Genomic DNA, 27617 nt, shown 5'->3' on the forward strand with positions numbered 1-27617 from the left:
GTTAATCATTTTCCTAACTTAATTTTTGTTTTCAATTTCATTTCTCAACATTAAGGATTGCAATTTAATATGAACCTGACAGATACCGTCCCACCCTGAATAGGCTGATGATTTTTTTTTATGGTTATCTTATCCAATAAGTAATGAATGTGGTATAAATATTATCAAAACATACTCGAAATCCGCCTAAACTAAACCTGAAATGTATATTTATATTATATAAATACATTTGTAGAAAATTTAGATTTTTTTTTAATATAGTGTGAGATATTTTAATTTTATAGATTAATAATTTGATACACACACTTCAAATTTATATTTTAGTTCATTTATTTATTTTTTTATCTAATAATAAATAATATATAGATAATAGATATCCATAAGGATAAATAATTTCATCTCTCAATATTATGGATGACAATTTAATTTGAACCTGATAGATACTGATCCAACCTGAACATGTCAGTTGTTTTATGGTTACCTTACCCAATAAGTAATAAATAGGGTATGGATATTATCACAACCAACCCAAAACACGGCCAAACTTGACATGAAATGTACATTTTTATCATATAGATATATTTGTTGAATGTTTATATTTTTAATGCAATATGATAAGGTGTGTAATATTTAAAATTTTTAATTTAATACACACACGCACACTTTAAATACACATATTAATTATTATTTTATTGAATAATAATAATAATAATAATAATAATAAGGTGATTGATACTCATATGGATACCCAAAACCTGATGGATAGTTTACAAATATCTTAATTTCTTACTAGATGGGTAACGAGTAGGGTATGAATATCAAGAAATCTAGTATGTGGGTATTCATTGTCATCCCTCAACATTTGATTTCAATTTATTTGTGTGTCAAATTTATCTGTTTTTTAATTACTCTTTGTTTTATTTTAGTTCCTTTTTTATTGCTTTTTTTTTTTTTCAAATTTCATCTCTTAATGTTTTGTGATTGAGAATTTACTTCATTATTTTTTAGAGTTTGCTTTCAATGAGGTTAGTCCTGAGCTTGTAACTAGGGTCACGAGTTTCAAATATTAACACGGATTGATCTCGGTCTCTTTTTAGATTCTTTATTGAATTTTTTTTCAAATCTCATCCTTCAATGTTTGATTTCTTGTGAATTGGTCTTTGTATTGTTTTTACTTTTCTTTCTATGAAGTTATCCTAGTATTATGTTCATGGTCGCGGATTTAACAAGTTAACTCGATTTAACTATGTTCTTCTTCTTTTTTTTTTTTCAATTTTGCCCTTTCATATTGGATTGTTTAATAATTGAGTTTTTAATTTGCTTTCGATAAAGTTATCTCGTTGTTGTGGCGAGGTCACAAATTTTGTATGATAAAGATGGATTTGTGTCGGGTTTTTTTTTAATTTTTTTTTGCTATTTTTTATTTATTTATATTATTAAAATTATACAGGTTTATTGAATCGGGTCATATTGATGACCCGAGTCTCAACTTTTTTTTTGCTTATTTAGAAATGTTTGTGTAGCCTTAATTTCACTTTTTTACTATATAAAAAAAAGGGGTCTCACAATCCACTCTAGTAAATCTCTAAACTATCCAACTATTCTTAATTGTATCCAAGATCTCTAAAGTATAATTATATTTCTCAATCAAGTACTTTACACAATAAAACAACACCATTTTGAAGAAAATCTGAAAATTGTGATACTTTAAACAAAAACATGAAAGGATAAATTTGACAAAACTAATATATTTGAGATGAAATTGAGAATTAGATAATTTATTAGTGATAAAAATGAGGTTTAATGGATCTGTCGAGAGCTAAACAAGAAAAGGAAAAGAAGATACAAAACCTGAGTTTCAGCAAAATAAATAAACAGCACATAAACTATATACGCATTACCAAAATTATGAAAGTTAACATCCTTTTCTTATTATTCTCTCTTTTAATTACCAATTTCTCTCTGATTTCTTCAACCAAATCATCTTTCATTTCCCTCCTTGGAGTTGCCCCTCAAGGTACCTATGCTTGTACCTCTTCTTTTCGTTTATAAAATTGCGTTTTCTTTAATTTGTTTTGATTTTTGAGTTCATGAAATGATGGTGTAATTTGGACCCAGATGAGAATTACTTCAAAACAGAGACTATAAAGTGTAGGAATGGATCCAAGAAGTTCACTAGAGCTCAACTTAATGATGATTTCTGTGATTGTCCTGATGGGACTGACGAGCCAGGTATATTCTCTCCTTTCTCTTTGTTGTTTTAGTTTTAGTTTTTGTTTGATTGTTTTTTTAAATGGGTTTATTATTGGGATTTTTTATTTATTTTGAGTAATGTGACCCTAAAGATGGGTTTGGTGCATAATTGCAGAAACTAGTTGGAATGTTCTTGAGTCTTACATGTATACACTTGCATTTAGTTTTTTTTTTTGTAATTGAAATGATGGGTATTGTGTTCATGATGGTAATGTGATACTGGAAATGGGCTTGCTTTATAATTATAGAAAGTTCTTAAATTTAAGGTAGATACTTGAATTTGGGGTATTATTTAATTTTTTTAAGTTTGCAAAATGATGGATTATTATTTACTTAAGGCTCTCTGGTGACTGCAAACTTTTGTAGAATTCATTACCATATAGCTTTTGTAACGGTAATGGTTTTGTTTGTTTCTTATATTTTTGAAAGATTTTATGGTATGCAAATTGTGTGTGATATCTTTTGTAGGAATTATATTTCCTAGCTGAAAATTGTTTTTCAATTGCTGTGTTCGTTGCAGGAACATCAGCATGCCCACATGGAAAGTTCTACTGTGTGAATGTGGGACACCTTCCTGTTTCATTACATTCTTCAAAAGTGAATGATGGAATCTGCGGTAAGATGGGTTATGTTTGTGAATTTTTTTTCTTTTTTTATTTTTTCCAGTTTGTAAGCACATATAGTTATGCTGTTTAAGTTAAAGCTATCAAGTCTCATGCAAGCTCGTCTGCGTACATTCATATTTCATGTAAAGACTTGGATGCTCCTGGAGTGTCCTTCTGTAAAGACAAAAGAACATGTGAGACTGACTGATTTGGTATAAGTTGAATAGCAAGAAAACATGTCTACTGGCTTGAGATAATGAATAAAATATTTATTGACTAGGACTTAATGGTGAATGCTTAAAAGATCCTAGACAGGACCAACAGATGAAGATGGATTTGTACAGCCTATGCTAGTTGGAATTCTTCAGTGGAAACCTTAGATGGCATGTTGCTTTTTCGCTGTTTGATGACTGGCATCTAACTTTAGAAATGTGTTCATGCCACATGATTACAAAAATCTCTTCGGAATATTCAGCATCTGTAATTATTAATAAACCATGTTGATAATCTCTTTTGTTCTGGTGAGAAATTGATTCCTTTATAAATTCTGCCACTTCTGCACCTCCCTCTGGGCTTGAAAACATGGTCTGGATGTCAACCAGGGTCTGAGAATTTCTCAACATACCAGAAGCTCGTGCCTCCCTTTTCTTTCCTGTTTTCATGTCTTCATTAACACTACCATTTTTATTAATAAACCAGTAAAATTGTTTCGTCTGTTTTTTATGGCGGTGTTTTTTTCTTAATGTTTGCATGTTTAAAGGTCCTTTTTAGTTAATTCATTGATCGGGAAGTGTCCTTGTGGTGTACTGCTTCAAGGGCTTTTAGTGGTGTTTCCCTTGCTGATATTCAGGAAAGATTAGAATGCACTTTAGTTTGTTTTTCCTTCTGCTGTGTTAATTTGGAGGATGCTTACCATCAACAGTACTTTTGAAAATTTAGTTCAGTTTGAGAATCTTTATATCCCTTTCTTTGTAGATTGACTTCAGAATTCTCTAGGTGTTTGTGTACACTGAATATAAACCTTTTAATTGTTGAAATTTCTTTTATTGACCATTCTGTATTATAAAATAAAATGAGCAGATTGCTGTGATGGAAGTGATGAGTATGACGGGGAAGTGAAGTGTCCAAATACATGCTGGGAGGCTGGCAAAGTGACCAGAGACAAGCTAAAGAAAAAAATTGACATTTATAAAGAAGGTGTCACCATAAGGAAAAAGGAAGTTGAGCAAGCAAAACAAGCAATAGTGAAAGATAAAGAAGAACTATCAAAACTGAAAAACAATGAAAAGAGTCTTAAAGGGCTTGTTAAAAATCTTAAAGGTAATTCATCATTTTCTAGTAAGGGTTAATTTCTCTTCAATTTCAACATTTTGTTTAACATACTGTCACTTTTAATTGTCAAGTTCTCCTCCCTTCCCTTACTCTTTGATTTTCCAGCTTTAATTCCACTACTAATGGCCTTATGGAATTTTTAATCAGATTCGGTGAACACATAGATGTGCATATGCCAAGCAAAATGAAAAGGCTACACATATAAATCTGTATGTATTGTATAGTTATGCATGCCTGCTTGATATTTGCTCTAATTTACACTGAGTTTGCAGAAAAAAAGAAAACATGCTGAAGGTTGAATTGCATAGTCTCAATGAGAACTCATAGAGCAACCTTAAATGAACCAGTTCTTTAAACAAAGCAAGTCCCTTGTTAGATATCTATAATTCAATAATCTTGCAGTATTTTGATTGAAACACTCCACTCTGACTTGTTTAAGACTCTGCTTCTGCTCTGTTAAAGAATTGAGAAATTCTGTTTCTTCTTGCTATCTTGTTGATGCTTAAATTTATAAATTTGTTTAAATATAGCAGTTGTGTGACCTTTCAGCCAAGTAACTGATTATTCACGTCTACCTTCCATCATTTATTATTTGAGCTGTTATATAGCACGTAAGGAGCAGATTAAGGCAGAGGAAAAAGAACGCCTGGTGAAAGAAAAGGAAGAGATGATGAAAATGGCTGCTGACGATAAATCTGATGATGAGCATAAGGAAAGCTCTAGCTCTACAACTTTAGATAGTGAGAACAATGGGCTGTCCGATGAACCTTCAGTAGATCAGGTTAGTCAGCATGGAGGTCTGCCTTTTAATATCTTTCTCCCTCTCTCCCTCTATCTCTGTGTGTGTGTTGCTGTGCTTAGCTGCAAATGAGCTCAGCCATGCTGTACTTGCTCATGGTATTCAAGGGCTTGAATTTGTGTACAGACAGAAAATTTATATACAAGATCAAGCTGTAAAATATTATTGAGGCTTGATCTCTGCTTGGGCATATGAATAAATGAAAAGCCTAAGCCAAGTTCGGCTCAAAGATAATTTAAGCTGTCAAGCCAAGCTGCTTGTATCACTTTTGACTGTTAGAGAAAAGAAAATTGACAATTGTACACTTAAGTATTAAATGATCAATGTACATTAGCAATAAATAGTATTTACGTCAGTCACGTTGAGCCCAATAGTAGATAGCTATGTATACAACTCTTGTGACTGCCAAGAGCACCCTTGTACATTAGCAATTTGATATTGATGATGGTGAACTTCAAATTGCTAAAGAAATTACCTGGACAATTTGCTGTTTCCTATTGAACTGCTGTACCCTTAACCTGTCTCTCATGAAGTTTGCTTCTTTATATGTGATACACTTTTGCAAGAATCAACATCAAATTGAGCAGTGGAGGGAACAATAGAGAAGCAAGTTGATTACTTATTCAGGATGTCCTTTACCTGGGACTGCAATGAGTTGATTTTTCCTTTTTAGTTTCATATAGTTGTAATAACAACACATGAAAATTCTATGTAATAGCATTGAAAAAATTGGAAGTTCTCCATTTAAATTAGTATTTCTGTATTTATATTGTTGAGTTTCACCATGAACCTGAATAGTATTCGTTGCTCTCAGCAACAGAAAGATGAATATGAAAATACTGAGGGATTGCCAACTGATGGATCTGAAAGCACAGAGGGGTTGTTAAGAGAAGAGCTGGGTCGCCTTGTTGCTTCGCGTTGGACAGGAGAAAAAACTGAACACCAAGTTGAGGAAGTTAGTCCTAGTAAAGATAACCATGAAGGCAACAATGAGATTCCAGAGGGCACTGATGACAAGGACCATGACAATAATGATGGTAAGGGAATCATCTGAAGGAAATGATCTTAATAACTCCGGTGCCACATATATGTTTGGCATAAGTGCAAAAAGATTTACCAGATTAGCAATTGTTCTTTTGAAGCAGTTGTTTTTCTTCTCTCTGCTAAATTTTTTTCTCCTTTTTTTTTTTTTCATACCGCAAGTTCTCATAGTAAGAGTCTTTTTCTAATGTCTTTAGGAGTAACTATTTTGAATGACCCATCTTGGTTGGAAAAGATACAGGATGCTGCTCAAAACCTGTTTCAGGCGATTAATTTGTTTCCTGCTCCACTAGATAAACTAGGCAAGTGTTGGTTTCCATATAGCATACCTTTTAAGTTATTAATAATTGCATGAGAGTGTGTGTGTGTGTGTCTCTTGCTTAATAGATGCAAATCGTGTCCGGAAGGATTATGAGGACTCCACTACAAGGTTGTCTGATATACAGGAAAGAATAGCAAGTTTGACAGAGAAGTTAAAACACGACTTTGGTAAGTCAGTATATCAATGAATTTGTATTTAACAGCTAAAGGATACTTTTACCAGCGTATGGTTGATAATTTTCTTCACTTCAAATCTAATTTTGAATTCTAGGCATGGAGAAGGAGTTCTATTTCTACTACGATCAATGTTTTGAAACCAAACAGGACAAGTAATATTCAAAACCCCTCTTCTCTCTGTGTTGATGGTTGCCCTGCTCTCATATCAATTAAGATGTGTGGGAATTTACCTTCGTTACTGGCTTTGCTTTTGGTGTTGGTTTCTTTCCCCTCCCAGGTACGTGTATAAAGTCTGCCCATTTAAAGATGCATCCCAGGAGGAGGGCTATCAAATAACTCAACTAGGGTATGTCTTCATGCTGTTTTTATCCTTTGTCTAGTCATACAGTATTAGTTCTCTGTTGCTATACGTGTTTTCCGCCCTCTGAGCAGTCAGTACTTAAATTTAAGCTGGTGATGGCAGCTTTTTAAAAAGAGGCCATTGGGGAAGTAGGAGCTAACTTTGTGAAGTGGGAGCTAACTTTGTTGTCTTGCCAATGAGATCAAAAGAGGAAATATCAACATTAGCATTTATGTAGAGATTTTAAATTATCGATATCTCATCAGAGTCATGATTCAGCGCTTGTTTGATTAGGGACTAAGCAGTTTAGTTAAACATAATGATACTAGGGGATGGAAGGCTGGTGACCAGGAACATGTTTGACTCTTTCCCATCGACACAATCATCAACACAGAGGGCATAAATTTATGAACAGAACTTTGATAAATTGTCGGAAGGTGAAATTACAAAGCTCTTTCAATACAAGGATAACTTTATTTCAGTTGAAGAAATATTGGTATCAGCTATCTAATGGAGGCAAGCCTTAAAACATAGCAGTATGGCTATAACCTAATCAATTTAATAGAAGTTGAATTGTAACAATGAACAGGAGAAGGAACAAACTATTGAATTCAACTTGAAAGCAAAGTGATACACTTACTTTTCAGAATAAAGTAACAACTAGTTCCCATTGTTCTCTTTCTTCATTTCCCATCACCTACATTTCACAAATCAATCCGGTCTTCATGCAAGACATTAAAATGCAGGATGTGTCTCAATATGTGATGATAGCACGATGCTGTAGAGTAAGTCAATGATCCCATATGGTTACTATACTCAAGCAATTCTTCTTAAAACACCTACACTGGCAGATGTGGTGGGGGAGGTCAAAAGTGTTGTATGTACTTATGTTTTGGATCTAGAACTAGTTTCTGTATACACTCGTGTTAGTGTCATTTTTAGATAAAAAAAAAGTGGTATTAGAAAGAAGGAACTGAATAATACAAAATTCAAGAACAAGACATCCCTCAAAAAGCGATGAGAAACAAAAATATAGTCCTTGTCAGATTGGGTAGTTTTGTTGGCTTCTTTGTTCATGTTAATGTCTATACACTGAAGATTCATGTTTTCTTTTCTGTTCTCTATGCAGGCAATGGGAGAAATTTGAAAACTCATATGGCACCATGTTGTTTTCAAATGGTGATGGATGCTGGAATGGACCTGATAGAAGTGTAAAGGTATGAGAGATCTTATTATTTGTTAAAACTCTTGTCTAAGGCAAATGGAGCTACATTGGATCTTAAATATGTCTAAAGTACTTTTTTTTCTTCCAGTTTATTGATCATTTGATCTGTCTAGATCCCTTTTGATATACTGACCACTTTAGGATCCGTGTGATGTGTAGAAGACAGTAAATCAACATATTTTTTGTTTATGTTTTTTTCCTGTCATAAAGTGTGTTCTATGGGTATGTCTAAACAATTAACTGGGTGACAGCGAATGACAAAAACGCCTGGTATCTAATTAAGGCATAGATTTTTACTAGTCTTTTTACGAGTAAGATTGTTGCTGACAAGTCCTTTCATTTTAACAGGTCAAGCTTAGATGTGGACTGAAAACAGAACTGACCGATGTGAAAGAACCAAGCCGCTGCGAGTATGTCTCGCTCCCTCCCTCCCTCCCTCCTCCCTCTCTTACCTGCTTGCATGCATATATGTGAACATACCGTCACATAAAATTCAGCTTTCTTACTCTTGCTTCGTCATGGCAGATATGTAGCTCTGATGTCGACCCCTATCCATTGCCTAGAAGGAAAGCTTGAGGTATATTTTATTTAATGAGCAGCCAGTTTTCTCTGCTCCTATTTTTCCTTGTCTTATTGAAATGTGAAAATTGAACTGACAGGAACTTGAGCGTAAACTTGAATCAATGTACAATGAACAACTGCAAGGTGGCCATGATGAGCTGTAAACTGGGTGCATCAATTGGCAAATGCTCCAGATATTGCATCAAAAAGTGGCCATCCGAAGCTATCCGAGTTTATTTATGATGATGAGATGCAGTTATCTCCCCGAGTATTGGACCAAAACAATGCATCAAAGCTTCTACATGATGTTCTTTGTGCATGTCTTTCAAAGGCCTTTACTAAATCTCCCAGTTTAGATTATTTTCCCCACGGCAGAGAAACTAGTTTGAGATTTTACCCAAGTTTTGGGTTGGGATCCCATTTATCTACCAATTCCAGAACTAGATGTTGTTCATCTTTATAGAGTAGCATTGAATTTTCAGAGGGATGTAATAAAGTTCGTCAATTTTGTTAGTGTAATATTTTTCTTCAGGCTATATAGAGAGACATTAGAAACTGGCAAGTTGTGAACCTGTAATTCTTCATATTTGCATCTGCACCAATCCCTTGCTAGTTGTGGTTTAAATGTATGCATTGACATGCAGGGTGCTAGCTTCAAGTGCCCCAAATAGGGGAAATGCTTCTGAACATCTTTAGCCATGCTTAATTTGCACGCATTCAGAGATTGCTCTCTCGTGAATTTGCAGTGGAAGAAGAAGCCACCGTATTGGAACCGACTTTTCATACTAATCCTGGCGTCATCCTTCCTTAAGATACTGTGGACACTTCCAAGCCCCGGGCATCAGGGAGTATAAAAAGGAAAGCTTCCCCTTCCTAGGTTTTCTATACAGAGATCCCCCTGAACCACAAGAAATTAACAGAAGCTCAATCCTCTTAGAAAAACAGTGTTAACCCAAATCTATTTGCACCGTTAATCGGAATATTATAGTAGTGATTTTGGCTCTTCACCTAAAAGATTTAACGTTACTTATCACTGAGTATTGAAATCTTTTTACTTGTTTTATCTTTTATTATCAAACTGATGGGAACAAATAAATTTTTTTCTATTTAATTATATAGTAAAACGATTAAAATGTACTTGGAAGCAAAAAAAAAATTAAAACCAGTATCAAGGGCATTTTTCTATTTCACAAAGAGTTTTTTATTATTATAATGCTAGCTCAAGAAAAATTTGGTATCTAATCAAATATAAAAAATTTGAAAAGTACAATGAAACAATTAAAATATTCTTAAAAGCAAAAGAAAAAAGAAATCAAGGGATTTTTTTATTTTTCCACAAGGTTGTTTTTTTTTTTTTTTGTTATTATCAAGTTAGTTTAGGAGTAATCTAATATTTGACCAAATATATATATAAAGTGGGGGTACGGTGATGCACTCTCCAACATATGAGGCGCCTTTTCATATCTAAAAATACTTTTCTGTCATGTTGTTGAAAACGCTGCTACATTTTCTTTCTGGTGGAGTGGCATATGTCTATGATGGTGGTCCGGTTTATCTCCGGTGGACTATTCTCTCTCTCTCTCTCTCTCTCTCATCCCTTGAAATGTATTGCTTATCCCTTTTTATTGGTGGTATTTCAATTTCAATCTTTATTCTTGATATTTTTATAGAAGTTTTTTTTTTTAATTTCATCATTCCATCCTAATTTGCTATATAATACTTTTTTTCAAATTTGATTTTCATTCTCTTAATTTTGGGCTTTTTGTTGAATTGATTTTCTTTTCAGTTTCACCCTTAAATTAAGAATTTATTTTTATTTTTTGTGTCAATTTTAATCATCATTCTTTTAATTTATTTATTTTTTATTTTGGATCCTTTCAAGTAATTGATAGTCTTTTTTCCAAATTAATCCTTTAACTTTTAATTGGTTGGGAATTGAGTTTTGTGGTTTTTCTAAATAAGGTGTTTCCAATCTAATACATCAAGTTACAAGTTTGAAAAGTTAACGCAGGTTGACATTTTTTTTTTCCTTTTATCCTTGTGATTTTTTTATTCCCCAGGTTATAAGTTTGTAATACTAATTTAAATAGACTCGAGCTAGTTTTTTTTGTCTTTTTTTTTACTCAATTTTGTTCTTTCATATTTAATGGATAGAGAATTGAGTTATATCATTTGTTTTCATTCACAAAAATATGTTTTTTTATTATCATTTTTTTTTCTAAATTCAATCCACTTGCTATCATTATAAATTTTATCATTATCTGATCAAAATAAAAACAAAATCTAATATGGTGCATAATTAAAGTCACATATTTCTCTTCTTTTTAAAAACATGCTCGTGCTAGCTAAACATCAATTTTTAATGTAAAAAAAAAAAGCCACTAACAGAGAGGGAAATACCAATATTTTCTCAAGTTGGATTCGCAGTAGCTATGACTTGCAGCACGAAAGTTGGTGTTTCTTTGTTAAAATCAGCCACACCAATAATAAAATATTTTTTCAAGGAAGAGGATTATAATTTAACACTTGTCTTTATATTATGGTTCTGGAAATCAGCGGTCCAAGTTAATACAAGCCACTAACAGAGAGGGTATAATAATGGACGGTGGATACATGGCGATGCCTTTAGAGGGGATTGTACCTTATGCTTCTTTAGCTTCTTGGTGCAGCACATGCCACATGATGCCACTAATCATTGCTATTCTTGAAATTAATGGGTTTTAATTGGCTGATTGACTGTTTTAGCGTGTGATGTTGATGTATTTTAAAGTATTTTTTTTTATTTAAAAATATATTACAATAATTTTTGCATTTTTTAAAAAAATATTTTTAATATTATTGTATTAAAATGATATGAAAATATATAAAAAAAATTAATTTAAAATAAAAAAAAATAATATATATTTTTAAAATTTTAAAATATAAAAATAAATTAGCTCTAAATAGGGTTTGATTATATTCTTTGTGCTTTATTATTATTATTATTATTATTATTATTTCCTCTTTCTTGCCATCCAAACAACTTGGAAAGAAATATAATGGATTCCCAAGTTTTCCTCATTCCTTTCTCTCTTGTTTATGATGGAGGTCAAAGCGGCTACCAAGCAACTTAAAAATTAATTTAAAAAATTCCAATTATGGTTGATATATATATATATATATATAATATATATATATATATATATATATATATATATATATAGAATAGAACTTTACTCCACATTAATTGTATTGACAACTAAAATAAAACAGCTCATCATATTTAATGTTCTTGGGAAACCCATAATTCCTATTTAATATATCTTTGTTTGTCCCTCAAGAAAATATTTTCCTAAGAAAACCAAACAAGATCTTACCAGTTTTTTCCTTTTTTGACTCGAGTCATAAGGCATACTAATTAATTAAATAAACATGATATTCTTTTTTTCTTGTTTTTATCTCCGATTCACAAAGGGTTTTAAATTGTACAACTATTGGTACCGTAAATAATGGCAGTAACCAGCAAGTAAAACCCGTAAACTATCCCATCAGGAAGACGACAACCCCATAACCCTATATATACCTTAGCCCCTGTCATTAACAATCTGTGTCGTGCACAAAAACCCTTGAAAAACCCTTTTAGGCGCCCCCTACTTTTGTAGTAAAAATCTCTGTTGTTGCTTTCTTCAAGGTTTTAACGAGAATGGAGAATATTTTGGGTGGTCAAAACTTGATGGTAGGGGAGCACACGAGGAATAGAAAGACTAAGATAATATGCACGTTAGGGCCACAGTCAAGGTCTGTTGAGATGACTGAGAGGCTTTTGAGGGCTGGCATGAACGTTGCTCGCTTCAACTTCTCGCATGGAACTCATGCCTATCATCAGGAAACCCTTGATAATCTTAGGACTGCCATGAACAATACTGGCATTCTTTGTGCTGTCATGTTGGACACCAAGGTATATTTTCATCTTTAATGCATTAGCGTCTGTTTATAGATTCTGTTTTTTTTCTTTTCCTTTGAATTCTGTGACTTTGTTCCTTTGCCATGATATCACTGATTCGATGTTATTAAACTTAGTTTAATTAGAAATTAACTAATGGCAATTCTGGATCCCCCAAGCATGCAGTTCGACGAACGAATTTTATTAATTTGCTCTAGATCAAGTAGGAAATTCTTCGTTCAATTCATATTGTTTTTCAGGAAGAATTCCAAGGAAAGATACAAAATATTATGTTTTTAATGGTCTGGGATTTGATTATTAAATATTAAGAAAAGCAATATAGGGTGCAAACACTCTTCTTCTTTCTGTGGCCATCATCAATTTGATGTGCTTCTATCTGTGGAAAATATTGATGTTCTCTTTAGGCCAACCCGGCCTGTCCCGTGTATAGGCATAATTCTAAGTATAAACTTCCATTTGCTGTTGCTTTAGTAGAATCAATGAATTATGCAAAGAGACAAGGGAATTAATGTTAAGTTCCACTGAATAAGTTCTCTACTTCTCGAAGAATAAAATAAAATTGTTGGTCATGTACTGTGTAATTGCATATGGGGGATAGGCTGCCTAGGGAATCAACTTTGGTCTTGCATGGCATTGGATTTGGTTTGCAAATATTTTCTTTCTTAGGTGCTACCTTATTTTATTCTCAATGATGAGGGTTTCAAATATGGCTTAAAGATCATGCTGAATTTTGGCATTTGTTTCGGAATTCTAGCTGCAACACAAGGAACTTGGCCAACTTTTAATGTTCTTAAATTGTGATATGCTCAGGGACCGGAAATTCGAACTGGATTCTTGAAGGATGGGAAGCCTGTACAACTCAAGCAGGGTCAAGAGATACTTATTTCTACTGATTATAGCTTAAAGGGTGATGAGAATATGATCTGCATGAGCTACAAAAAGCTGGCTGAAGATGTCCAGCCAGGGAGTGTTATTTTGTGTTCTGATGGCACAATTTCACTGACAGTGTTGGCTTGTGACAAGGAAGCAGGGTTGATCCGTTGTCGCTGTGAGAATTCTGCTGTTTTGGGTGAGAAGAAGAATGTCAATCTTCCTGGAGTTGTCGTTGATCTCCCTACCTTAACAGAGAAGGATAAGGAGGATATCCTGAAGTGGGGTGTCCCCAATAAGATTGACATCATCGCACTGTCCTTTGTTCGCAAAGGTTCAGACCTCACCGAGGTCAGGAAGCTGCTAGGTGATGATGGAAAGAACATCCTTCTCATGTCAAAGGTTCTAACTTTCTCTTTTATAACTAAAAAGTGACTTCTTAAGATTGATACAGATTACTATGGTAACTCAGAAATGCCTACAAATTGACTCCACGCTATGAATAGCTAATGTCGAGCTATAATGGATTTACAGTTTTGAAGCAAAAATATCATCAAATTGACATTTTGGTTTTGTATTTTGGCAGGTAGAAAACCAAGAAGGGGTTGCTAATTTTGATGACATTCTTGCAAATTCTGATGCATTTATGGTGGCACGAGGTGACCTGGGAATGGAAATTCCAATTGAGAAAATATTCCTAGCTCAAAAAGTGATGATACACAAGGCCAACATAAAAGGAAAGCCTGTAGTGACTGCTACTCAGATGTTGGAATCCATGATCAAGTCTCCAAGGCCGACTAGAGCTGAAGCTACAGATGTTGCCAATGCGGTTCTCGATGGTACTGATTGTGTGATGCTCAGTGGAGAAACTGCTGCTGGAGCCTACCCTGAGCTTGCTGTTCAAACCATGTCCAGAATATGCATGGAGGCAGAGAACTTCATAGATTATGGACGTCTTTTCAAGGCAATCATGGTTACTGCTCCTATACCTATGACCCCATTAGAAAGTATGGCTTCTTCAGCAGTCAGGACAGCAAACATCATCAAAGCAGCATTTATTTTAGTCCTGACCAAGGGTGGAACCACAGCAAAGTTGGTGTCTAAGTACCGACCAAGCATGCCAATTTTGTCAATGATTGTTCCAGAGATTCGAACTGATTTCTTTACATGGTCATGCAGTGATGAAGCTCCAGCAAGACATAGCCTTATTTACAGGGGTCTTATACCTGTTTTGAGCTCAGTGTCTGGAAAAGTTTATAATAGTGAGTCAACTGAAGAGACAATTGAGCAGGCCTTTCATTATGCAAAGATAAAGGGACTATGCAAGCCAGGAGACTCGGTTGTGGCTTTGCACAAGATTGGCCCTGCTTCTGTGATCAAGATCATGCAAGTGCAGCAGTGATCATATCGTGCACGGATTCAATTGAAAGATTCTACAGATTTTGAGGCATTTGATTTTTTGTTAGTTTATCTCTAGTTTAACTGGTGTTGGATCAATGATGAGTAATTGAATATTGGAAGAGTGCATCTTCACAATTTTGGCATTTTATTTTTTGCTCTGCTTACATGACGCATGGGATCTGTTTTTTCCACGTTCCATTAGTCTTTCTGCTTCTTTAAATATTTTCTAAGCCCATTTAGTAGTAGAAACGTTTAATCCCAGAGGCCAATGCAATGTTGAGTTGTTTAGTTTGGGCACCAATCCCACCGCAAGGAGAAAGGGTTCCATAAAGTATAGCATTAACAAATTAGAAGACAGCAACAGAAGCAATCAATTTCTCAAACCATAAAGTTGTTTCTATACACGAAACGGTTTGCAGGAAACCATTTTGCTAAGATAAGATGGAAATACATTGAAGAAAGGCATGGAAACATATGAAAGAAGCACAAGTACGTTAGGAACACAAGTGTTCAAGTTTCATCGGAGTAGGAAGCACTTCCGCGCATGGTGGTTGATGAAGAACTGCCACCATGTTGAGATCCTGGTAAAGGAAACAAACCATCAAAAGGCCATGGGATAGGGACCCAATACCTTCTCCCATTATTAATGATCCTAGCATCATTGCTCTCCGTTCTCTCTTCGTCACTTCTCGACTGGCTTACTCTAGTCGTGGAATCATCAGAGGGCATTAGGAACCTGCAAACTGGGCAGGAACTATGAAGTTCCAGCCACGGAACAATACACTCTCCATGAAATTTGTGTTTACATGGCATCTCCTTCGCTTCACATCCAATGTCGAACTCTTCCAAGCATACTGAACACTGCAAATTCTGCGTAATGGAAACTGTTGGCATTGCTTCAACTGCTTCTTTCTCTGCTGGAGGAGTCCCGTATCGGTTAGGACCACTCTCTGCCAAATGATGTAGCAATAAATCCACATCAGGTCCTATAAGATAGTCCTGCAAAGAAATTGACACGTTTTGACTCGAGTTTTCTGGTCGGTTCATATTATCAGGACTGTGAAGAATTATTGCCTCCTCATTGAAAGGATTGACCAAGATCACACTACTGCTACTACCACTGCCGCCGCTGCTCTCCCTGTCATTTTCAGGGTTCTCTGACCTCAAATGAAGATCTTGAAGTAAGCGTTGGACTGAAGATGTGCTTAGTCTACCTCTTCTTCGAAGTAAGGACTCAAAGTCTAGCTCATCATCTTCATCTTGGGAACTGGTACTGCTAATATGTTCTTGAGCTATTCTACTTGAACCAGAAGTGCCTAAGCCACCCATAAGGTCCAGCAAGAATGTATCCCAAAGAGAGAATGCATGTTCTGATCCTAAATCAAAGATATTGTTATTGACTTCTCTCACGCTGCCCATCTCTTCCAGAAAACCACTCTCACAGAAAGGGCATTTAATCTCAGCTTCCGTTACCGGGTTCACCATCTGAGAACACATGTGACACCAATACTGATCCACCATTTCATCTTCCATCTCCCTTTATCTACACAACAGCCAAATAAACTAAACAATGAATCAAAATAAATAAGGAGAAGAATCAAGCAACAAAGAAGAACTCTTGATGGATCCGAGGAAAGGGGATGAAAATATGATGAACCACAGATTGAACCAATTGAATCTGCCTCTATTATTTAAGATTGTGATAAAAATGATTTATATTGCATATAACCTCTTCACAGTGTACAAGTATTTTTCAGAATAAACAGAGAGTGAAACAACTCGCTATTCTTTCATGTCATGAAAAAGAATAGACAATTGTTCCTCGAGACTGAAAAAATCCTACTCCAAAATCCTGTCAAAGGCATGCATGAAAAGAACTACGAAGTAAGCTGTCAAATCTCTATAGAATTAAGACAACAAATCAAATCTAGAACTCCATTGAACATTATCAAAGATTGAAAATGAGAGCGGAAGAGTAGGATGAAAAAAAGACGGCCTTTCTCGTTTTAGAAAAGGGTGAGATATAAGAATGTTCTGTACCTTATGGATGAAGAAATATGGAAGTTTCTTACACGCTAACAAGCATTGTCACAAGGAGATGGCAGCTGATTATATATTAATCTTCCGGTTAGTTGTCATCTGATTCTATAATCTTTGAGGTAGCACTGCAGCTTGGTTTGTGTGTGTACACACTACCATCCTTCAACTCATTCTCAAGCCTGGCAACTTATCAACAAATTAACTACAGAAACAAGAGTGGACAGATAAAAGTAAGATTGCTTCTGTGCACCTTGTGGATAGAGGAAGTGGGTGTTGATTTTTATCTTAGTGATTTGATGTTCGTTGGAAAATAATGAAGCTAGCTGGTTGGTAGAGAGAAAGATGAGAAAAAAGCAATGGTGCTCTCTCTTTTTTATCGCTAAACCTGCCAACTTCTTGATTTAGTATTCTTATTGCTCAATGATTTGTTTAATGAATCATGGTAATTAAAATAATAGCAGCTTGTTATTTTCTTATGTTGAGTTTTGCTGTTGTTTGCTTTTCTTCCAAGTGTGTGGTCCATTGGTTGGTGTTCATTCGTTTTCTCACGAGAAAGCTTAACACCGCGTTAATCTATTGAGAATTGACTAATGACAGATAAATCCCAACATTTTAAATTAAATTTCAAATGCTTGGTCTCAATTTGAGCTTGTCAAGACTCAAGAGTTGCTGCAAAACACCAGGACTGGACAAGATGAGCCGCAAGTATGGATCAAATAACAGTGCAAAACCCAAATATGCAGGCCTCAAGTTGAAGAACAGACTTGTGAAGGCACTTGCAGCTCTCCAGCCCAGCAAGAACAACTCTTCCCAGAAAAAAAAGCAGTGCATATGTTCAACAGCATGGCAGAAGATCAGCTGGGAGAATAATTCAAGAAATCCATCAAATTTCAGCCAAAATTATATCAGCAGAATAGGAGCATCAAAACAGAGATCTATTACTCTAAATACTAGTTTGCTAAAATGCTTCTCTCTAATTTATGCTCAAGATATGTTTTATTTGCAAAGATTTTTTTCCCTTTTCATTTGTCGAAGTCTTCTACTTTTCAGGGATGTTCTGAGTCAGAAAGGTCTCCCTCCCTCCTCGAAAGCTATCATCCATTTCATCATGCTTTGCCAAATGCAGCACCGGCAGCCTCTCTCCGGACATCAATTCAACTCCTTTCTATCACTGGGCCTTCAAGTCATTTTATATTTTGTTTCATAACTTCGTCCTCTTTGAAATTTCTTTTGAGTGGTTTGTATTTTCGTCAACTCGTTCTATGCGTTGGCATTTCAGAGATGAAGAGGCTGAGAGGTGAAGGGAAGAAGTTGTTATATAAAGTTGGATGAGATTGTAAGCAATTAAAAATTATAATGTCATGATCTTAGAATTTTATAATTTTTATATTCAAATAAATATTTAAAGAAAGTGTACCTTGATTCATATCAAGTCATTTGAGATATTGGAGTCCTTCGTGTAATTTTAATGTTAATAGACTTTTTATATAAGACATTCATCCGGTTATTAAATAAAAAAAACTCTTCTTTAAATTGACCAATAAGATTTTAGCATTGATATTAATTATCTCATTCATATGAGTCACATTTTATATTCTCCTAATTGGCTCACATGATATTATCTTTCTTTATGGTTTAATTAATATATCAACATAATACATATAAAATAATGTTAAAACCTTACACACATTGATCACATCATACACAATAATCAAGTAAGAGAATTAATAAGAGTCATGGCAGTTATCCATCATTAATTCGATATAGTCCCTTCCATGTACTACAATTTTAGCCTTTCCTTAACCTGACCTATAAATAAGAATTACACAATTAGTCCAACAATAATGTCTTTGACAAAGATGATTCCTAACCCTCGACATAGAACATGATAAGAGTTCACTCCCGTGTTGGATTTTAAAAGCATGATACAAAAACTAAACATCAAATATGATATAAAAATTCAATGAAATTAAACAATAAACGATGAAATTATATAAAAAAATAATAATTAATTAAGAAGATAACTCAAAATAAGAAGAATTGCAATCATGAGAATGAAGATCAAATTTAACAAAAAAAAAATAAAATTAAAATCAAATTATTAGAGATTAAATTGAAAAAATAAAATCCAATTAAAAAATTGATTAAAAAAAAAAAAAAAAAAAAGAATATGGATCAAATTTGATTATAAAAAAAAAACCATAAAAAATCAAATGTCAAGGGATAAAATTGAAAAAAAAATCAAATTTGATACAATTAAATTATTGAAGATCACTTTGAACTTTGCAAGGCCAACACACCTTTTGAGGTGAGGGAGAAAGAAAAAAGAGGGGAGGAGAAAAATGCAAGAGCTTCTCTGTGCTATGGAGACCAACACGCGTCACCCCACTATATAGAGGTGGCATGATGCTTTGGATGCTATCGCGAAAGGCTACCAATGGTTATCATGAGGCATCATATACGCTGTCTAAAGGGTGCAGGCGCCTCTCACTTGTTGATGTTTACTTTACACATGCCAACTATTTTTTCTGAATTATACACAGGCCAAAACACCATTGATCCCATGAGATCATTTCAAGAAAACCAAAGTTAAAAAACCCAAAATACCCCTTGATCTTAGGCAAAAAATAGTCGACCACAAGAGTTATGCGATAATTAAACTGTACAAAAAATATGAAAATCCAAAAAGCACCCTTAGACATTAGTTATGTTTTGTTTTTTTAATGGCACGACAGTAATTCCACTATAAAATAAATATGATTCTACGTTTACTTGTTTAATCATTGCATTGTAAACAATCTATAATAAAATGATGATGAATTTTAATTTTATTTGTAATATTATTGCATTTACATTGCTCTAGTTCGATATTTTGTCTACTAGAATAATACCCTATGCTATAGATGCCCTATACTTTTTTACCAACTTTTTTATCACCGGTCGCAATAATGCAAGCCGAGTAAAATGTTTGTTACATGAATCATTTTATTTATACTCAATTATCCATCCTATATCAGTTTTATCAATCATTGGTGAGAGGGCGTACCTAACAGTGGTCCATGTAATTTCGGCCATCAAGTAGTTTAAAAACTTATCATGGATGAATATTTCAGAATGAATAAATTTTTTTAATAAGTTGTTTATGAAACTTAATTTTTCAATTATAACTCAAAATAAAAAATTATAATTCAAAAACCATAAATTAAGATTGTGTTTGATATGATTTTTATAAATAGATCCATGTTCCTTTTTTACTAAAAACAATTACAAATATTTTTTGTTATAAATAATTTTTTAATTTTGTTATAAAATCGAGCAAAACTCTTTTATTTAGGAGGCGTTTGTTTGATGGAAAGTGATATCCTGAAAAAGTATTTTTTTTTATTTTAAATGGAAAATATTTTTTGAAAGTTGTAAAAAATTTAGAAATATTATATTATTTGCTGATTATATTAAATTTGGTCCTCAAACTTTTGATTATTATATATATTTTGTTTTGAATATTTTTTTTCAATTTCATCCCTTAGAATTTAATTTTTATATTAACTTTGGTCCTCATTTTTATAATTTTTATTTGTTTTTTTCTTATCATTTTTAAATTAAAATTTTTTATCTATCAAATTTGATCCTCATTCTTTTGATTGTTACTTATTTTATTTGAAATAATTTATAAAATGGTAATTATTATTATTTTAATTTCTTCATCTTTCAAATTTTTTATTTGTTAGATTTGATCTCTATTATTTTGATTATTATTTATTTTATTTGAGATAATTTATGAAATTATATTCTTTTTTCAATTTTATTCTCATTCAACTTTTTAATTTGTAAGATTTGTTCATCATTATTTTAATAAACTTAAAAAAAATATATTAATAAGTTATTTTCCAAATCATTTTTCATGACATAACCAAATACTGAAAAGTATTTTTCAACTTATTTTCAATTACACTACCAAACATCGAAAAATAATTTACTTTCATGGAATTCACTTTTCAAAAGAAAACTACTTTCCAGCAAATAAACAAGACTTTAATCAAAAGTTGAACTTTATAACTTTGATATCTAGATTATAGCTTATACTAGAATTGTCTTATTGTTAATGTGTTTTTTAAGGAAAAAAATTAATTATATAAGTATTGATATGATATGACCTGATTAACTTGATAAATTTTAAAACAATAAGGACAATTAAGAAAAATATAGTTTAATTTTTTTAAAAAAATAAGATGATATCTTTTTTAAAATATTGAAATGACAATATATTAAATCGATTCAAATCAACTCGGGTTAACTTGTTAAATTTATTATTTAGGTTATGAAACCCTAATAACCTAACAACAAGAAAATAAAAAAAATTATTAAATCTAATTCTCAATCAACCCAATGTTGAAGGATGAAATATAAATAAAATTTAACTAAAAAAAAAAAGCTGAGTCAATTCGGATTAATTTGTCAAACATGGGTCATGAGACATGGATAACCCAATAGAAAATAAATCAAAACAAAATATTAATCCAATGTTGAAAATTAAAATTCAAAATAAAAACAATTAAAACAAGGATAAAAAAATACTTGAGTCATACTCTACGTTGATATATGAAACATATTTCTATTTAAAGTAATTTCAAGTATTTTTTTGTAAGTTAATTGTATATAAAAAAAATTTTGAATTATAATTTAAAAAAAAAAATCACAATTCAAAAATATTTCAAACATACTCTAAATTTATAATCATCAATTATTTTCTATAATTAAAGCTAGCGGGGATTTATTTTAGGTATACGTGTCAATATTTGCATCCCAGTAGAATTGATATAATGAGAAAAATAGAGACAAAACAATGGATACAACCACAAAGAAAAGGTGTGAATATGCTGATTAGGGGTGTTCATGGCTGTGATTATACATAAATTACATTCAACTTAATTTTTAATATTTTATAAAATATAGATTCAATGTATTTAATTTTTTTTAATCCAAACAAATTAGATATCTTAGATTAAACTAAATTTTTATAAATATTACAAATATTCACGGAATGAGATCAATTATTTCAAAAAAATATACTTTTGAAAGCATATAATTATTTGTTTTTAATTATAATTGATATTGCAATGTGTTTATAGTATTTCACACATGTAGTTAGCACTAAGCATAAAAGAATTTATAATTAAGACTTGAAATAAAAAATGATATATATAAAAATAAAATAAAGAAAGAGAAGGGCAAAAAATATATTTATACAAAAAGGGTTATTCACTAAGAGCATCTCCAATGGAAAATGCTACAATGAAGAGCCAAATGAAAAAAAATAGCTTTTTAAATAGTGTAAATATAGCTTTTTATATATAATATAATTATGATGTTATTAATTATATAATCAATATGAGTAATTTATAAAAGTAATATAAAATTAATGAAGTAATATGAAAGTTAAAAGATATAATTTAAAATTTATTTATATGAATATTTTTAATTTTAAGTTTTATATGTTATTGTTAAAAATTTAATTTTTTAAAATTAAATTCAAATTCAAACTTTGAAAAAAATGACTGCCAACATAACCCCCAACGTTTTAAATTTTAAAAAAAATTACCGCCAACATTCTAAGATTTTACAATTCAAAAAAATAATCCATCTATAAATATTCTCAAATACCTTAACATTTGTTTCTCATCATTTTCTTCTCTCCTATGTTTGTTATATTTTATTATAATTCATCATGAATTATTCTAATTTTAATTTTTATGATGCTTTTGATTTTGATGATGACACTCCTATGTTTGCTTTTCAAGTTGCTACTGTTGTGGTTGCTGAAGAAGAATCGAATAATCAAGGGCGGATAACAGGGTATCGTGGCTCTATTCCTGGTCATAATATTGTCAATCGTAATAGAAAGGAAGGTCAGTTAAGGTTATATAATGATTATTTTGCAGAAAATCCTAAATTCACTTAAAGTCAATTTCGAATAAGATTTAGGATGAATCGTCGTCTTTTTCTTCAGATCACAAATGCAGTGGAAGCTCATAATCCATATTTCAAACAAAGGACAGATGCTCTTGGTGTTTTTGGTTTATCTTGCCTTCAAAAGGTAACTGCAGCTCGCAGAATACTTACATATGGTATTCCTGCAGATCTTACTGATGAATATCTTCGAATTGAAGAAACCACTACGATAGAAAGTCTTAGAGCTTTCGTCAAAGCAATCGTAGAAGTTTTTGGTGATTGGTATCTAAGGGCACCAAATAAGACCAATATTTGTCGATTATTATCAATTGGAGAGCAGCGTGGATTTCCAGGGATGTTAGGGAGCATTGACTGTATGCAATGGAAATGGGAGAAATGCCCAATTGCATGCCATGAGATGTATACTGGTCATTGTCGTGAACCATCTATAATTCTAGAGGCGGTGGCTTCACAAGATCTTTGGATATGGCATGCCTTTTTTGGAATGCCTGGATCATTAAATGATATTAATGTTCTTGATCGGTCACCTATCTTTGATGCACTTGCTGAATGTCGTACTGCTCCTGTCAATTATACAATTAATGGGCATGAATATACAATGGGATATTATTTAGCAAATGAGATTTATCCTAATTGGTCAATCTTTGTTAAGACAATCCCAAAACCATTAGGAGCAAAGAGAAAATATTTTGCAAGCAAGCAAGAGTCTGCAAGAAAAGATATGGAGCGGGCATTTGGGGTGCTCCAATCTCGTTTTGTAATTGTACGTGGACCTGTTCGATACTGGGATGAAGAAACTCTTGCATATATTATGAAAGCTTGTATAATAATGTATAATATGATTATTGAGGATGAATGAGCAATGAACCTTGAATTTAACCATGAACATGAAGTCAATTCCTTTATATCAGTGTCACATGGTGAAATACCAGAATTACATGATTTTCTTCAAACTCATAATCGAATTAGGGATAGAGCAACTAGCTCTCAACTACAAGAAGATTTGATTGAACATTTATGGAAACAATATGGCAACGAGTAGAATCTTTAGATTTGAACTTCTTATGTTATCATAATTTTCAAGTTTTTTTTGTTTTTTTTTTCATTATGGTTGTTATCTTTTAAGTTAATTAATCCTATTTATTATTGTTAAGTGTTAGAGGAACTTCAAAAAAGTATTATGAATTGATATCAATTTCATAACAATATATTTAAAATAACCAAGAATTTTCTACATATTTAATTAAAAATACATTACATTACAATAAATGAATCAAAGTTAATTAAAAATTAAAACCCCTCTTTTTCATAATTTCTAACTTTCTATTTTGAAAATACGCTACAGAAATTGGATCCAAAATAGAAATATTCATTTTCATAATTTGTTATTCTTTCTCAATCCTGTCCAATTTTTGTTTCTCTTCACTTTGTTGAATCATCATGGCTTGTTGCTCTAACATAATTTTCTTGTCTTGTTTCTTCTAATCCTCAATTTCTACTAGAGTATCCCTAAATTGTTATAAGAAATTCGTTACAGCTACATCCCCAACTCTATCTTTTCCTTGTCTATGTTTAAGTCGTTTCTTTGCAGCCTTCTGACCGATTGGTCTATCTTGATAAATCAATGGTTCACTATATTCTCCTAAACTAACAGAATTAGGGGTAGATGGAGTTGATGAAACCGAACTTGCATTGACATGTCTTTTTTGTTTCTTGTTTGATCTTTGATGTTGACTTACACGCTCAAATTGTCATTTAGGTTCTTTTCTTAAGATAACCCAACAATGTTCTAGTTGAAATCATTTGCCAACGCAAGAAGCATACATTTGCCGAGCATCATTAATCTGGTAAATAAATAAATAAATAAAATAATGTTAAAATATATGTTAAACAATTTAACATAGAAATGAATATTAACATGACCCTTGATTCTTCGGTCATTCCACTTTGCTGACGATTTTTAATTTGAGTAACAAATTCAATAAATTTACCGACTTCTCTATTTATTTCTTGCCATCTACTTGAGATGCTTATTTGTGAACGATTATTCAAGTTTCCTCCATTCTTTACAACATAAGCATGTACGCGAGCCCAGAACTATTTTGTTTGTTGTTCAACTCCTGTAATTGGATCCTTGCTTGTATTTAGTCATGCAGAGACAAGTAAACAATCATCCTCTAGTAAGAAATTTTTACTTATTTGTGATTTTTTTGCCGAATGGACATTTAAATTCGAGTATGTTAAGTCATTAATTAATTTATTAGAATCACTTGGTTAAGAGAGAATATCTTCTGACTCGCTAATAAAAAAGTTGGTAAAAGAGTTTGGAAAATTTGAATCCATCTACATTAATTAAAAAAAAAAAACTCAAGTTAAAACCTTATAAGAGAGTGTAAAAGAAGCTCACATTCAATGTCTAGCAATTTTATTGTTTTTATATATGCGAATTAATAATAAGTATTGCCTTTTACTTGTTCTAACATAACAATTTGACTATTTTTTGGAACTAAAAGAGAATTGATATACTGGTTTAATTGCATTTTCAACAAGACAAAATATAATTAACCTCAAATTAAAACAAACAATCAAAAATAAATTTTAAATATGTCACTCTATCTTTTTATCAATATCAATTACCATTATTAATTCCTCTCAATTTTATCAAAGATAACAACATAAATAAAAATTGTCTTCCTTAACCCATATTAAAAACATAAAATAATAAAGAAATAAAAATCATCACAAATATTAAATTAACAACAAAAGATCTAAAAAATCAATAGAAATAAAAGAAAAAATAGAAAAAGCTTTTAAACAAGCATACCTTTTAATTTCAGCTAATTAACATAACTGATGTTAATAATTAACCGGAGAATAATTTATTCTTGTTTTTCTAAATTTAAGAGAAGGGTGAGGCATAATGCAAAATTTTAAAACTACAAGTTCTTTCCTCATGCATTTAAAAAAAATTTCTTCTATATTTAAAGAAGAAAAAAAAAGAGAGTTGTTGGCCAACGACTATAAAAATAGCCGTTGGCCAACAGTTATTATTTTGGTCATTTCTACAATAAAATGTAGAAATGGCTGCCAAGCAAACAAATAGCCAAAATGGCTATTTATTTAGCTGCTCCGTTGGAATGTAAAAAGTGAAAGAATAAAAGCTAAAGTATAGTTGCATTTTCATTTAGCTCATGGGTTGAAGATGCTCTAACTAAAAAAGTTATACAAATCAAGTCACTGGATAATTTTTAAAATTCTCAACTCATATCTATTTATTTAATTTTTTAATCCATTATTTGTTTATAATATCTACATTAATTAAATTTAACAGATTTGTTAAGATAATACAAATACTACAATAACTCAGTTTTTTTTTTTAACACCCCTAATGCTGATCAGATGAAAAGGAGACGCGTCGTTCAAATACATAGGGTACTGGCTGAACGCATAGCATGTCAAGCAAGATTCTGATAAGTTACTCTGCAAACAATTGTACTTCCCATAAATACCCTTACCATTAAGACGGAAACATACATTACACTTAAGTAAATACTCACCAACCTCAGAGGCATTTAAGAAATCACGAAAAAGGAGAACAAGCTAGGTTATCTACCTTACCGCTATAAAAACAAACTAAAACCCTAACACTAAAACTTCACTACGTGATCTTATCCGAGCAGAAGATCTGGACTCTCAGTTTAGCCAAAACCCTCTCTCTATCTCTTAATAGAGCCACCCTCTATGTTGCCATGGCTGCTGGCGGCTCCGCCACTGAGGAAAGAGTGTGAGAGATTCGGTTTTCGGTCGATTTTGAGGTGTCCGATTCCTGCGATGAAGACTGCCTGCGGTCAGAGCCCGATCTTTGTTCTTCGATTGGGCAGTGATGGCTTCGCGGGCTAACTCACAACCATCAAAATTTTTTTCATTATGTTTTTTCTTAGTTATCTATGCTTGTTTTTTTTTTCCTTGCAAGTAAAATGTAGAAAAATTTATTTTAAAAAAAGAGCGCTTGTTTTCTATCCCTTCTCTAGCTATATTATGAATTTATTTAAAACTCAATGTAAATTCTTCTTTACAAGCAAGCATGGAGTTCAATCTAATTTTGGAATCTCGTAATTTATAATGTTTTCTTTTGTTCAACAGGTTGTAGGTTTCTGCTGCCCATCATCTGCAGGTAGTTTTAGTGACTGACTTGTTTTTCGTTTGTTAAAGGACGTTGTGGGTTTAAGTGTGATCAAATAATGTAAATTTTCAGACATTTTTACGGAAAGTTTCATGTGTTTGAATTAGAATTCTTAATAAGTGTATATTCCTTTCAGATGTATTCTGGTCTCAGATGAGCAGTGCCTCCAACATAATAAACTCTTTTTAATAGCTACTTATTTTTAAAAAATAATAATGTATTTGTTCATGTTGAATCCGAGAATATTGATTGTGTTTGTCAAAAGATTGCTATGGTTGAATTGATTGAACGGCTGGCTTTGCTAGGTCGAGTTCTTAGCGCAATGTATTAGAAAGGCAACAATGAGGATGAGAGTTGGTAGAATTAGTTATGATAGGGACTTTTAGATTATGTATGCATTTTTAGTTCCTATACTTGCCAATGGGATATATGTACACGTGCATTATACATTTAAAGTTTTGATATATCAACTATAATTACAAATTGCTATGTAGGTTTGGTTCACTAACTTGCTCATAGACTAAATTATAAAAAGACAACACAAATAAAAAGTTCA

The 27617-nt window shown here is 32.2% G+C and overlaps 3 protein-coding genes, 1 long non-coding RNA gene and 1 pseudogene across 6 annotated transcripts; 4 read left to right on the plus strand and 1 right to left on the minus strand.

Moving 5' to 3' along the window:
- The first annotated feature begins 1805 nt into the window (after positions 1-1805).
- Positions 1806-9210, plus strand: LOC118036399 (glucosidase 2 subunit beta). 3 transcript variants are annotated; one of them, XM_035042076.2, is made up of 14 exons: positions 1806-2017; positions 2119-2232; positions 2774-2869; positions 3939-4178; positions 4799-4971; positions 5810-6026; positions 6228-6332; positions 6418-6519; positions 6623-6680; positions 6806-6874; positions 7998-8085; positions 8442-8503; positions 8619-8670; positions 8753-9210. In XM_035042076.2, the coding sequence occupies exons 1-14, from the start codon at positions 1909-1911 to the stop codon at positions 8816-8818; spliced, it is 1551 nt and encodes a 516-aa protein (XP_034897967.1). In that variant the 5' UTR covers positions 1806-1908; the 3' UTR covers positions 8819-9210. The 3 variants fall into 3 exon arrangements, with proteins under 3 accessions (XP_034897967.1, XP_034897966.1, XP_034897968.1); XM_035042075.2 differs by having other exon boundaries at positions 1808-2017; positions 5804-6026; XM_035042077.2 differs by lacking the exon at positions 6228-6332 and having other exon boundaries at positions 1808-2017; positions 5804-6026.
- Positions 9211-12050: 2840 nt separating this feature from the next.
- LOC118036397 (pyruvate kinase, cytosolic isozyme) lies at positions 12051-15011 on the plus strand. Its single transcript, XM_035042073.2, has 3 exons — positions 12051-12591; positions 13408-13869; positions 14054-15011. The coding sequence occupies exons 1-3, from the start codon at positions 12337-12339 to the stop codon at positions 14867-14869; spliced, it is 1533 nt and encodes a 510-aa protein (XP_034897964.1). The 5' UTR covers positions 12051-12336; the 3' UTR covers positions 14870-15011.
- Positions 15012-15220: 209 nt separating this feature from the next.
- Positions 15221-17293, minus strand: LOC118036398 (E3 ubiquitin-protein ligase SIRP1). The gene is made up of 2 exons (XM_035042074.2): positions 16909-17293; positions 15221-16411 (listed from the first exon to the last, which is right to left on the minus strand). The coding sequence occupies exon 2, from the start codon at positions 16399-16401 to the stop codon at positions 15379-15381; it is 1023 nt and encodes a 340-aa protein (XP_034897965.1). The 5' UTR covers positions 16402-16411; positions 16909-17293; the 3' UTR covers positions 15221-15378.
- A 5397-nt stretch (positions 17294-22690) lies between these two features.
- Positions 22691-23737, plus strand: LOC118036498 (uncharacterized; annotated as a pseudogene).
- Positions 23738-26817: 3080 nt separating this feature from the next.
- Positions 26818-27256, plus strand: LOC140954468 (uncharacterized). Its single transcript, XR_012167717.1, has 2 exons — positions 26818-27052; positions 27198-27256. It is a non-coding gene; the product is annotated as an uncharacterized lncRNA (long non-coding RNA).
- Positions 27257-27617: the final 361 nt, after the last annotated feature.

The sequence above is a fragment of the Populus alba genome, chromosome 13 (genome assembly GCF_005239225.2).
Source record: "Populus alba chromosome 13, ASM523922v2, whole genome shotgun sequence".
Taxonomy (NCBI): Eukaryota; Viridiplantae; Streptophyta; class Magnoliopsida; order Malpighiales; family Salicaceae; genus Populus; species Populus alba.

Excerpts from the sequence above, each read along its gene's own strand:
- LOC118036399 (XM_035042075.2), top strand. The coding sequence starts at position 1,909 with ATGAAAGTTAACATCCTTTTCTTATTATTCTCTCTTTTAATTACCAAT. Across the intron at positions 4,179-4,798 it reads GCTTGTTAAAAATCTTAAAG|CACGTAAGGAGCAGATTAAG; the intron begins GTAATTCATCAT and ends GCTGTTATATAG. Across the intron at positions 4,972-5,803 it reads ATGAACCTTCAGTAGATCAG|CAACAGAAAGATGAATATGA; the intron begins GTTAGTCAGCAT and ends CGTTGCTCTCAG.
- LOC118036398 (XM_035042074.2), bottom strand. The coding sequence starts at position 16,401 with ATGGAAGATGAAATGGTGGATCAGTATTGGTGTCACATGTGTTCTCAG.
- LOC118036397 (XM_035042073.2), top strand. The coding sequence starts at position 12,337 with ATGGAGAATATTTTGGGTGGTCAAAACTTGATGGTAGGGGAGCACACG. Across the intron at positions 12,592-13,407 it reads CTGTCATGTTGGACACCAAG|GGACCGGAAATTCGAACTGG; the intron begins GTATATTTTCAT and ends TGATATGCTCAG. Across the intron at positions 13,870-14,053 it reads ACATCCTTCTCATGTCAAAG|GTAGAAAACCAAGAAGGGGT; the intron begins GTTCTAACTTTC and ends GTATTTTGGCAG.